The sequence below is a fragment of the Ictalurus furcatus genome, chromosome 4 (genome assembly GCF_023375685.1).
Source record: "Ictalurus furcatus strain D&B chromosome 4, Billie_1.0, whole genome shotgun sequence".
Lineage (NCBI taxonomy): Eukaryota > Metazoa > Chordata > Actinopteri > Siluriformes > Ictaluridae > Ictalurus > Ictalurus furcatus.
The window spans coordinates 21,351,123-21,364,050 of NC_071258.1; the positions used below are offsets into that span (position 1 = coordinate 21,351,123).

General features: G+C 38.6%; 1 protein-coding gene across 8 annotated transcripts in view; it reads right to left on the reverse strand.

The window, feature by feature from the left end:
- The window catches only part of sema4ba (sema domain, immunoglobulin domain (Ig), transmembrane domain (TM) and short cytoplasmic domain, (semaphorin) 4Ba), a 162,324-nt gene that overhangs the window by 40,709 nt on the left and 108,687 nt on the right, over positions 1-12,928 (reverse strand). For all 8 annotated transcript variants that reach the window (XM_053623306.1, XM_053623301.1, XM_053623303.1 and 5 more), the window contains one exon: positions 10,656-10,813. In XM_053623306.1, the coding sequence (XP_053479281.1) occupies positions 10,656-10,813 (158 nt within the window). The remainder of the gene's footprint in view (positions 1-10,655; positions 10,814-12,928) is intronic.

The window sequence follows — 12,928 nt, forward strand, 5'->3', positions numbered from 1 at the left end:
GGTGGCAATCGCTCTAGATCCTAGGTTCAAAAACATTAGGTGCTTGCCCAGAGCAGAGGGGGAGAGGTGTGGCAAAAGCTGAGCGAGATGCTGAAGGATAGAGAACCTGCACCACAGACCTCTGGAGAAAAAGTGGAGCCAGAGCCTCCAAAGAAGAAGATGGCCCTCCTACTCATGGGATCAGAGTCGGAGTCCGATGAAGAGGTACTGGCCAGAGAAAAATCTCAAGAGGTACAAGGCAGAGCCCTGTGTCAGCATAGAAACATGTCCATCACAGTGGTGGTCATCACTAGCAGGTACATATGGTAAGCTGGCCCATATTGCAAAAAGGTACTTGGCTACACCTGCCTCAACAGTGCCATGTGAAAGACTGTTCTCTTTGGCAGGCCACATTCTGCAGAAGAAGAGGTCAGCTCTATCATCTGAAAATATGGACAAGCTAGTCTGCCTGAGCAACTGGGTGAAAGAAGAGTCAACTGTATGATTGGTTGACAGGAGGCATGTTGCACAGATGCACACTGACTGAAGTAATTGTCTTTAACCTAGAATGTAGAGACTGTTCACTCTGTCTCTTCACAGACATTATGGCATTCCATTTCTAAAATAGGCCTACTTATTGTTGCATTCATTTGAGTTGATGTTACTACGCAAAAAAATTACAGGTAAGCTATTTGTGACTTTGTAACAGACATTACTTTGTAACAGTTCTTGGTTTCTGCTAAATATGTCTGCAGTTTTGGTTGCCTCAACAATTTAAGTGATTGTTATTGAACACTTGTTAAACATGTTAATGTTCATGGTTGCGATAATAAAACTGAAAAATCTGTTTCCTTAAACCAGTTTCTAATGCATTTATTTATTTCAACACTGAACGTTTACAAGTAAATCCTAGTATTTTAAATTTGCGATTAATCACAGCCCATGACTGTGATTAACTCGATTAAAATTTTTAATCAATTGACAGCACTTAATTTTATATTATATATATATATATATATATATATATATATATATATATGTGTGTGTGTGTGTGTGTTCGTATTTGGTGGTGAAGAATGAAGGCTTTAAAAACACTTTAAGGGCTACAGACAGCTACATCACAAAAAAAAAAATGCTCTGTGCGTCAGACATGCCCCTGTAAGTCCCATCAATAATAGCTTGGCAAGATAACCAATGTTAATTAGCCATGTTTCATTTTGTTACATTCCGATGCAACTTTTATTTCATTATACACTGCCAAGAGTCTCAGTGGATCAAGCAAATACTGTAATTAAGTTTCAGCTACTGTACTTTTATAATGTTGAATATTTTAATCAACTGAAAATGGAATGTTAAGGCACATTCAACAATAATATAACAATAATATCAATAATAACAATATAACAATAATATTGTATCAAGACATCACTGCAATGTATCATATTTAATTAGAATTTTGTGTCATTAGATGCCTATTAGTCACAATGTATATGATTACTTCAGTGCTAACTTTTGCAAAATACGAATTAAATTTCCTTATTTTATTTTTGAACCAATAAAGTTTCTTTCTACAGTGGTTCTTATCCCATTTGTCTCCCCAAAAATTGCACAACCTCTTTCCTCTAGACTCTGAAATTGGTATTTTAGAACTTCACTGATATTTGTAATGTTTGAAAATAATTATTTGCTTAAACTATTTTTTTTTACTTCTTTTTATTCCATTTTATCAAGTGCAGCCATACAGTACAATTAGTAATTCAGCGATATAGCACAGGTATACGTCTTACAGGGCAGTCCATGGCTTCCAATATCCTCTCAGTGTCCACACATATTTCCCCCTCATGGGACAAAATGGTAAGTAAGGGGTTACAACCACCAATACAATAAATAGATAAAAAATAAATCAATCAATCAAAAAAGACAAAAATAGAGGCACAGTAATAATGAATAAACAATAGTAATACGTGAATAACATCAAGATGGCATTCAAATTTAGATAACAGAGAATCTACTCTGACTCCTACAACAAATCACATGAGAAAATGTGAGATGATCGGGGCCCATTTAATTGAAAATATTTCTGTTTTTAGTTGTACTTTTTCAATTATATATTCCATGTAATAAACCCTTCACCCTTCCCCTCCATTGTGATATCGTGGGGGGCTGCGGCTTCAGCCAGGAGACAGTAATCATCTTCTTAGCTATTAAGAGCAAGACTCTCAGTAAGAATGTCTTATTATTGTTCTCCACCTCCTCTGGAAGTAATCCCAATAAATAACAAGATGGTTCTAAAGGCAGTTCTATACGTAAACATTTTTTAATTTCATTTTGTATGCTTTGCCAATATTCTGTTAATTTTGGACAGTCAAAGAATGTGTGTGTATGGTCTCCCACCAGGCCGCAGCCCCTCCAACATTGATCTGATTTGTCTCCAAATTTTTGGGTAATAAGGGGAGTTCTGAAAAATCTCATCTTGACTTTCCATTCAAATTCCCTCCAAGTGGCACTGTTTGTTATTTTGTGTCCCTCTCCACAAGATAGTGCCCATTTTTCATCTGGAATGATGGTATTCATCTCCAGTTCCCATTTTTCCTTAATGTCCAAACTGTTATCCTTTAGTTCTTTATATATGTGTGATATGATCTTTTTAATGGTTCTTTTGATTATTAACATAAAAAACATTCTATATTGGATGGCAAAGGGCATAGTTTATCCCATTCTTTGTGTGTCTGTAAGTAATGCCTTAGCTGCAGATATCTAAAAAAAATCATGGGCTGGCAAATTATATTTATGTTGGAGCTATTCAAATGACAATAGGACTCCTCCCTCAAATAACTGATCTAACATAATTAGACCATTTTCTTCCCATTTTTTGAACCCTGTGTCTAAGTTGGACGGGAGAAAGTCAGTATTGTGTATCTTCATTGTTCTAGAAATGAATGTGGGGAGTTTTAGCTTCTTTCTCACACTTGTACATATCTTTAAAGTGGTTTTAACCCATTGATTGCTTATTTTTTTTACTTTCCAAATATCTTAATCATAAATGGGACTGTGTCTAGAGGGACAGTGGAGCATTCACTCTGTTCCAACCAAACCCAAATGGCATCTTTACCTTGAGAAATCAAGGAGACCATTGATCTGAGGTGGGCTGCCCAGTAGTAGTTTTTCAAGTTAGGCAAGTCTAGGCCTCTGTTTTCTTTGGAACATAACATTCTTTTAAATGTTATTCTAGGTTTTCTATTTTGCCACATAAATTTGGATATCCATTTATTAATTATTTTAAATGTAGTAACGGGAACCTCTACAGGGCAGGGATTGGAACAGAAAGAGCAGCCTTGGCAATACGTTCATTCGTATTGTTTCCCATTAGAGATAAAGGGAGTAATTCCCATCTTGTCAAGTCAGTTTTTATTTCACCTAATAATTTTCCGTAGTTAGCCTTAAATAGCTGTGATGTATCCGAGGTTATGAAGATTCCTAGGTATTTAAAACCTTGATTAGACCAACAGAAGTTAAATCTTCCTGTTAGATGTGCTGGCCAGTGCCCCACCAGCATCATTGCTTCAGATTTCGATTGGTTGATTTCGTATCCCGAGAGTTCTCCATATTCCTTTAAATTTCTTATTAGCGAAGGGATAGAGGAGGCTGGATCACTAATATATGTCAGTATGTCGTCCGCGTAGAGTGAAATCTTGTGTTCTTTTTGACCCTCATCTTTTATGCCCTTGATAGTCTCATTTTGTCTTATTAGTGCTGCTAAGGGTTCAATATTTATGGCAAACAGCAAAGGGCTGAGGCAGTCACCCTGGTGGACCCCCTTCTCAAGGTGGAAAAAGTCAGAGCAACATCCATTCACCTTTACTCGTGACTTGGGGTTTGTGTATATAACCTTTACCCAATCCACAAATTTTGGGTGGAACCCCATTTCAGCCAATGTTTCATACAGGAATTGCCAATTTACAGTGTCGAATGCTTTCTGTGCATCAAAGCTAATTAACATAGAATTTTGCTTACTTTTCTTGGCACATGTTATAATATTTAATGTTCTCCTTATGTTGTTGGCTCCTTGTCTGTCAGGGATAAAACCTGTCTGATCCGCCTTAATCAACTTTGCTATAATTTTTTGCAATCTTTTTGCCAAGATACTTGTTAGTATTTTTTGATCGTTACATAACAGGCTAATTGGTCTATACCCCTCGCAGAATAATTGGTCTTTGCCTTCTCTATGGATCACTGAGACAGTGGCCTCAGACCATGTAGCTGGTGGGTCCTCCTTGGAAAGGGCATAATTAAAAACCTTAGTTAGTACTGGTACTAAATCATCAATGAAGCATTTATAGAATTCACCAGGGAGACCGTCTGTCCCTGGAGATTTGTTATTTTTTAGTTTTTTTTAAATAACTTCTCGTATCTCACCTTCGGCAACATGCAGTGTCATTTGCAATGCTTCATCTTCTGACAGTGATGGTAAGTGTAGACCGGTAAGAAAGGTCTCAGATTTATCACGTATTGTTTTTGGTTTTAGATCTTCATACAGTTTTCTATAGAAAGATGCAAAGGCATCCACAATTTCCTTTGGATGAGATACTTTTTTTTTTTTTTAGAATAGGGTGCATAATTTTAGGAACCACATGATTAGCCTGGGCTTTACGGAGTTGAAAAGCCAACAAGCGGCTGGCTCTATTGCCCATCTCGTAATATTTCTGTCTGGAAAATCTTAATGCTCCTTCCGCCTTATATGTAAGGAGATTATCCAAGGCCCTCCTAGTTTCCTTTAATTCTAGTAGCATGGCTTGTGCTCCTGTACTTTTATGTTCGATCTCTAATAGTTTAATTTTATTTTCTAAATTAATTTGCTCTACCAACCGTATTTTCTTTAGTCTTGATGCAATCTGGATCATTTTCCCTCTTATTACTGATTTAGCTCCCTTCCATAGGATTGATGGTGTTACCTCTTCATTGTCATTTAACTCAAAGTATTCTTTTAAGTTCTGTTTTAGTTCTTGTACCACTGTTGTGTTGGTTAGTAGTGATACATTTAGTCTCCAGTATCTGAAAAAACTTTCTTTTCCAAGCTCTATGATTAACATGACAGGAGCATGGTCACGCAACATTATTGGCTCAATATGGCAGTCTTGTACTTTATACATATATTGTTGGGAGAGACCAAAGAAGTCAATCCTGGAATAACAGCTATGAACATTAGGAAAAAAGGTAAAGTCCTTTCCTTTGGGGTTTTTAAAACTCCATGGATCAACCAGTCCTAGTTCTGAAATCATGTCATTAAGTGTTTTGTTTTTTTTAGTTTGGGATCCTTTCTCTGCCGGTGTTCTATCTAACCTTCCATCTTGTACTGCATTGAAGTCCCATCCCACCACTATCATGCCCTTGGCATTATCCGATATGATATTTGCAATGTCTTTAAAAAAGGTCTGATCGTATTCGTTTGGGGCGTACAGATTCATAATGGACATCTCTACTTCTCCTAATGTACCAACTATCATGACAAACCTCCCCATCTTGTCCCGAATTACATTTTCTAGCAAAAGGCCACTGACTTATTAATTAAAATAGCTACTACCTTTTTTTTTTTTTTTTTTTAACCAAAGGAGGCGCTATATACTTGGTTTACCCATTCTCTCCTTAATTTTCTGTGTTCAGCTTCTGACAGGTGAATTTCCTGCAATAAGGCAATTGAGCAGTGTAATTTCTTTAGCTGACTATATATTTTTTCTTTTAATGGTATGATTCAAACCATGGACGTTATACATGATCATGTTGAGATTGCTCATTCACGTATGGTAAAAGTGTTAATCTTGTCCTTCCATCTCAACCCAAGTCTCAATTTCCACGTAATACACCTGTGACTCATCTGAACCGTACTACACAACTGCACGTCTATTGGAATCATAGAAATATTCATTAAACATAGTGTAGAAGAAGAACATTGTATACAACAACAAAACAAGAACTGAGAAGTGACTTCCAAAAACCCAGCTGATTGAACTAACATCTTGTCAATCGGCTTCAGTAAAGACGGAGAGTCGTGACTAATCTCTCCGGGAAAGCACACACTGTGTTGTTGCAACTATTGGACAGCGCTATGCTGTAGTTAGAGTTGCCTAAATGTAAAAACAAAAGTTAACTAAAATTTAAATGTCTTAGCCCTTTCACCCCTGAAGGGAGAAACCCCCGTTATTCTTACTGATATCATTATATCATTTATGAGTCGGCCAAACTTTACTCCATACTTAGTAAAAAGAAAACCCTGCACTTATTCTTAATGGAATGCTTACATATTAAAGTTATTTACTATTTATCTTTCACCTCGAACAAAAGTCTGTAAGTCCACATGGGTCATGGTAGACGGGCCTCTGCTTGATGTCGATACCGAGTCCCAGGCACTACGTAACAGGTCTTTCTGAAGAATCTCCCATTCGTCCACCTTGACATGAATACCCATCTCCTGAAGGATGGACGCCGCTTCCGCGAGACTCGTAAACGTCTTCACCTATGGAGTTGATAATAAAAGTGATCATATCGGTCTTTTCCTCTCCTTTCACCCCATAAATACGCAGATTGTTTCGACGAGCTCTGGATTCCAGGTCTTCACACGTGGCCGATAGTTTTGCTTCTCTTTGTAGTAAATGGCGAATGACTATCATGTTGATGTGTTTTATCTTCTGCATCACTTACTCTCTGTTCGACATTCGTCACCTGTTGTTCCAGTTTCGCCGTACGTTCTATCACATCACTAAGAGTGGATTCTACTCTGGATAGGGAGGCCTTTGTGTCCTGGGAAGCTTCCATGTGTTAACTCCATAAATTACGCAGTTCTGTAAGCACCGCCGCCATGTCTTCTCCCCTGCATGTTTCACCCGTGTTCGGAGACAAGTCCGGTTGGTCTCGTTTATCGTCTTTTTTAGTCGTTCTGCCTTTCTTTTCTGCATCTCTTTTTAAAGTGTACATTGTGCTTTTCGCATTGGGTTGTTAATTATTTAAAGTTAAATTGGAGTTTGGCTACTTTATCGGGGTTTCTTCCCGGAGCAGGGGAATCAGGCTGCTACTCCTCTCATGGCGTCACCAGAAGTCCCTAAACTACTATTTTTATACCATGAATAATCAATATAGGAAACACAACTTGTATATTGATTGCTGGAGCAATTTAGCAAATCTCAATGTAAATCAAAAGGCAATCAAACCACTTATCTGTCTGATTTTTAAAGCATGTTCTATATTTGCCTAAAGTTCACAGGTTCCTGAAAAACTTCCTGCATTTTTAAAAAGGTTCCTTTGATGCACTTTGATGGACTGAACATAATGTAATGATCATTAATGGATTCAGTGTGTGTTGGTTTTATGAAGTGAAATAGAGAAGGTGAAAGTAATGGCATTTCAGGCATCATCTCATTAGTGTGCTTTTGTCAATAAAACCATAAAGGTCACACAAGCTTTTCTTAATGAAGAAACATTTTGAATTATTATAGGATGCAGATTAGCCAGGCAACTTCCACATAATAACTGTGGAACAGAGATAGAGAGGAAGGGAAGTGAATGGTCTTTAAACTTTCAGGAGCCAGTGAGGTAATCCATATAATCTGCTCATTTTACAGCCACAGAGACATTATACCTCTAATCAAAAACACCTTAACTCACGAGCCTACTTAAACACTATACGATTCATTTTGGTCACTATACAGAGAAAGTTGAGCAACAACAGGTGTAGGGAATGCCCCAAGCCACTGCTTGCATTCTCGAAGCTAAATGATAAGTGTTGTGGGGACTGTGCGTGGCATGTTTTATACAATATATGTGCATACTGGACTGAAGCTACATGCTAATATTTGCAAATGAATGATAAAACCCAGGTAATCTAGGAGTGGCAGAGAGGAGGGTGGGGAATTGTAGCCTGATGAACTCTGCATACATCTACTGCTAGTGTGATACATGAAACAATCACACACATACTCATGGCACTCACACCACTTCAGGAGATTACAATTGTGTGGCTAAGGGAAGTGGGAAATTGAGGGGGTTTATGCTGCATTTGACTTACCTCAGAAGAGGGAAGTTGCAGTTGGGGATTACATAATTCTCGACTGTGTGCATTCAAGGTACGGAATAAAAACTTGGAAACTCCATCTTTGTCTTTTGTTAGCAACAAGCTAGCCAGTTAACTGTGATGAGTCACGTATATTGTCCTCCTTGCAACAACTAACTATAGTCAATAGCCACGTTTCCATCCAAGGGTTTTTTTGCGATAAAAAAGTTTAGCGCACTGAAATGTTAACCGATATAGCTGATGGAAATGCAAATTGTCGATAACAATTCACAAGGGTTGACATTTAATCTTTTTTCTTTTAACTTTAGCACAAACTTGATACTTTAAATGTTGAAAAAAAAAAAAAACAGTTTGAAAACAGTTTTTGTTGAGAAAAAAGGCATTAGCACAAAAATGAAAGTGTCACATGACAGAATTAATCCATCAGTTGGGAGAAGATTAGGGATATGTGTGCCATCCAACGCACTGCAAACCTGTGACATAACATGTGGCAAGGAATTATGGTATGCAATTTCAGTGGCCTCCACTTCATTCAGCAGCCATATAAATTTTTCTTTAATAGCTGTGCACACAGCATATACACATCGATGAATAGTCGTTTTACTAACCCCGTAAGTTTCCCCCACTACACTGTACTTGGTGCAGGTTGCCAGCTTCAGCAGGGCGAGAACAATCCACTTTCTGGTCGGAACCGCTGGTCAGTGGCAACCTGTGATGGACGCAGCCCTCCAACACTACCTCCTCCATGGGCAGGGCTGGAGTGGGACCCTTTTACCTTGGGAGTTTAATGCCCAAGACCAGCCCATATTTTGATGTGGTGGATGAACTTTGATGAAGTGACAGTAAGAAATGAACAATCTTGTTATATTTATTATGGACATGTTTCAACAAGAATATAAATATAAATAACATAGGCTACTGAGCATTGTTTTCTGCTACAAAAAGTCCAACTGTAACATTATGAAAAAAAAATTGTTTGCATTCAAATAAATATGTAGTATTTCAACAGGACAGTTTTTTTTTTTTTTTTTGCCATTTTTGCGAAATATACCACAATTCCCACCTCAATGGTACAGGTAGTAAAACCTGAGAAAAGTAATGGTCAGTTCTCCAGCTCAGTGTTCTCAGCTCAGATAGTAGCCTAAAGTTTTTTTTTTTTTTTAATGGAAGCTGTGGTAATTTGCCCGTCAATGTATGACATGATCAGACAAAAACTTGGATTTATCACAAAACTTGCCTCGGGTGTTATCACTGTTTTCAGGACTATTAGATCGATAAAATCTAAAAGTTTTTGGCTATCTAATATGAGACTAGGCTAGTTTGGTGTCGCTAGCCAAGCTAAGCTAACTAAGCTCTCACTGTGTGGGTTTAGCTGCTACAGTGCCATGCAAAGTACGTTATAATGCTCTGCTCATATCATGTTCATATAACTTGGAACTCAAACATGTACACACCTTGTTTTCCTGCTCAACATGAGAGAATATTAGTGTTTCAGTTTCAATCCCTTTACTCATCGGTGCCCGTCTAGTTCACCTATGCCTAGAAACGGCCCTGTATTTCAATAATACTTTTTCACGCATGTGACAACAGTTTGTTTATATCTCTATGGTAATGACCTGAGTATGTGCACTTGTGTGTGTGTGTGTGTGTGTGCATGAGCGAGAGCGAATGCACGCTGAGCCAAGTGACGTGAGGAAACAGCACTTTTTTAAAATGTATAAGTAACTGATGCGCTGCTTTAAATACAAATGTAGTGTAATTCGTTACTTTAGTTAATGTAACATGCTTGTATTTTGAGCCCAATTTATGAACGGCCCACCGGGAATTCTCCTGATGTGCCACCCCAGCCTATGCCCATGGGCTTCTGCATACTTGGAGCCCTATCAGATGAGCAGCTGCTCCATTCTGACTTCGTACTCTGATATTTCAGACAATTGCAATTATTTATGAAATTGATCAATTTCATTTAATTGTCTCAAAAAGAACATGTGGGACACAAAAGATAGGCCTACAAAATTTGTGATATACACAAAATGCAGTATGGAAACAGCTCAAGAGCAGATGACTTTTGCGATACACCAAAACTTATGTGACAATTAGCTGCGTTTTTTAAAGGATGTCGTCATCACGCACACCATTTTATCAGTAAAAGGCCAACTGGATGAAAACTGGCAGGAGATAGCAAAGATCACAATTATTTTTTACACACTTTCACTTTGTCGATAACAGAAAAGTGCAAAAAGTGGATGGAAACTTGGTAATTGTTATAGATTTAACAACTAAATATGTCTGTACGTTGATTAATCTAAAGCAAATACTTGTATAATTCATTAAAAGTTAAGAAGTGCTACATTGTTTACTGCTGTGATACTGTGCGCAGCCATATTGATTTGACATCACTTGCTGTATTCAGAGTTGAGAAGACCATCGAGTGGAGGGGGCATTTTCTTTGTTTGTTTCCTAGTTGGAGTTCTATGAGTTACAACCTGTAGATGAATGCAGCTTTAGTGTAGTTAGTGAGTATGTGTGTGGTTGTGTATGTGCTTGTGGTGCATTGCCAGACGGGTAAACAACCCCCCCTTGCTCACACTGACTCCAACAAAGCACTCCTCACCTTACACACACGAGCAATACGTGAAACAATAGTGGTGTCGAAGAAATCAAATTCTTTCCCTGCTTCACTGAAGAAGAAGTAGATTTTATCGTCGTCACCCACTGCATTGCCTTTTGGGAGGCTCTCCTGGATGAAAGCAGAGCCTACAAAAGCTGGGTCTGTGGAAAGAACAAACTCAAATATTACTGTAAGAAACGCAAATATTATTCTAATGTTACAACAGTCCTGCTCGTTATTTATACTGATACTTTTTGTTTATACTGTATGTCTCTACAGCATCCTCAAGAATTATTGGTACCCTTCATAAAAATGAGCAAATCAGAATATTTAAACGTAGCATTAAATATGATACTAATTCTGCAAACCCATTTTTGCAAAAGTAGGTATAGAAATGGGTAGAGTTAAATGCTTTTTTGTAGGGCTTACTTTTCATGAGTTATGGGCCACAATGTAAAACACTGTGCTATTTCACCACCATTAGGCTGACTGGGCCCATCTTACTTGCCTGAGTAGCAGGAGGGAGTAGTATCTACTAGAGTAGTTTCACATCACTACAACATACGGTTTAGTCTTCACAAGAGATTTTAATTAGAAAAAGTAGATTTCACATATTGTGCAAATTAGCTTGACATCTAAGTGGGTGGCGTTTTTCTTTAATAATAATAATAATAATAATAAAATAAGTTTAATTTATATAGCACCTTTCCAGAGGTCAAGGGCACTTTATAATACAATGATACATAAACAATGAACAATCATGGACAAACTCAGACAAAAACAATGATCAACCAAACACAGAAAAGAAACACAGTATAGTCACTGAGAAAACACGTTATATAACAGATTATGATAGATAACACTGAGAAAACAGATACATTTTTAATTGGGATTTGAACTCTGTATGTGATGCTGTGAAGAGTGAGAGGGAAGAATTCCAGATTTTAGGTGCTACAACACTGAAAATCCTGCCACCCATGGTTGAGAGACTTTGGCAGAAGGTAAGAAATCCAAAGAAAAAGAATTTTGTAGATCTGCGGTAGACCTGGGGGTTTGAGATAAAATGGAATGTAAAACAATGCTCTATAGCACCAGCATCAGGCCAGGGCATGCCTCCTCACAATATTGAGTATTTGCGGTAATTGGGCACCACATGACAATATTTAGTGTTTCAATGTCTTGTGCTCCCCACTGCGTTTTAGTGTTGAATAATAATAATAATAATAATAATAATAATAGTAATTACAATAACAACAACAACAAACAACAACAACATGAACAAGAAGAATCTCAACAATTAAAATGTGGTTACAAGAACCCCTAATAAGAAAAACTAGACCTTTGGTGCTTGGACCCCTAAAGTATAGTGTGCAATAAAAGTAACACAGGTCTTGTCATGTATATCAGAGAAGGAACTCTGAACTACAGCTCCCAGCAGCCACTGCCCTCATTGCATCACAGTCACATGATCACCTGCACCTGACTCACATTCTTGTTAATGAGCACTAGTGTATATAGCCACAGTTTGCACTGCACTCCTTGTCTTATATTTGTCTTTCTTGCTGTGTTTAGGACTTTGGTTTATGTGTATTCTTTGCCTTAGTGTTTTGCTGCCTATTCATAGTTCTTGTTTATTGTTTTATATTGATATTATTAAAAAGTAAATCTGCACTTGCATCCATCTCCACCTTGAAATCGTGACGGAACATGGGACCTCAAAATGGATGCAGCAGAATTTTCCAGAGTCCAAGAGGCCCTATATGAAAAGGAAAAGCCAAGGTGGGAGAAGGAGAGAAAATTCTCCTTCATTAAGGACAATCGGGAATGGCTCAACGTGATGTACTCCATCATGGGGTATACCAAAGGGGAGCCTGCCAAGGCTGGAACAATCTGGAACCATCTCCCACCCTCCCTCCCCCACTGTGGAGCTGATCCATCCTGATGTGTCAATGGAGAACGTTGCTCGGCCTCCCTGCTCAGCTGGGGATGTTGCTCCGCATCTCTGCTCGGCTGGGGATGCCGTGCCGCCTCCCTGCTCACCTGGGGACGCCGATCCGTCTCCCTGCTCGGCTGGGGACGCCGATCCGTCTCCCTGCTCGGCTGGGGACGCCGCTCCTTTTCTTTGCTTCGTGCCGTATGTTGCTCCCCCTTTCTGCTACACGGCAGAGGTCGCTCCTCCCTCATGCTTCACGGAGAGCGTCGTTCCTCCCTCTGGCCTCGCGGAGAACTTCGCTCTCCCCTCTAGTGTCATGGGGAACGCTGCTTCCCCCTCAGGC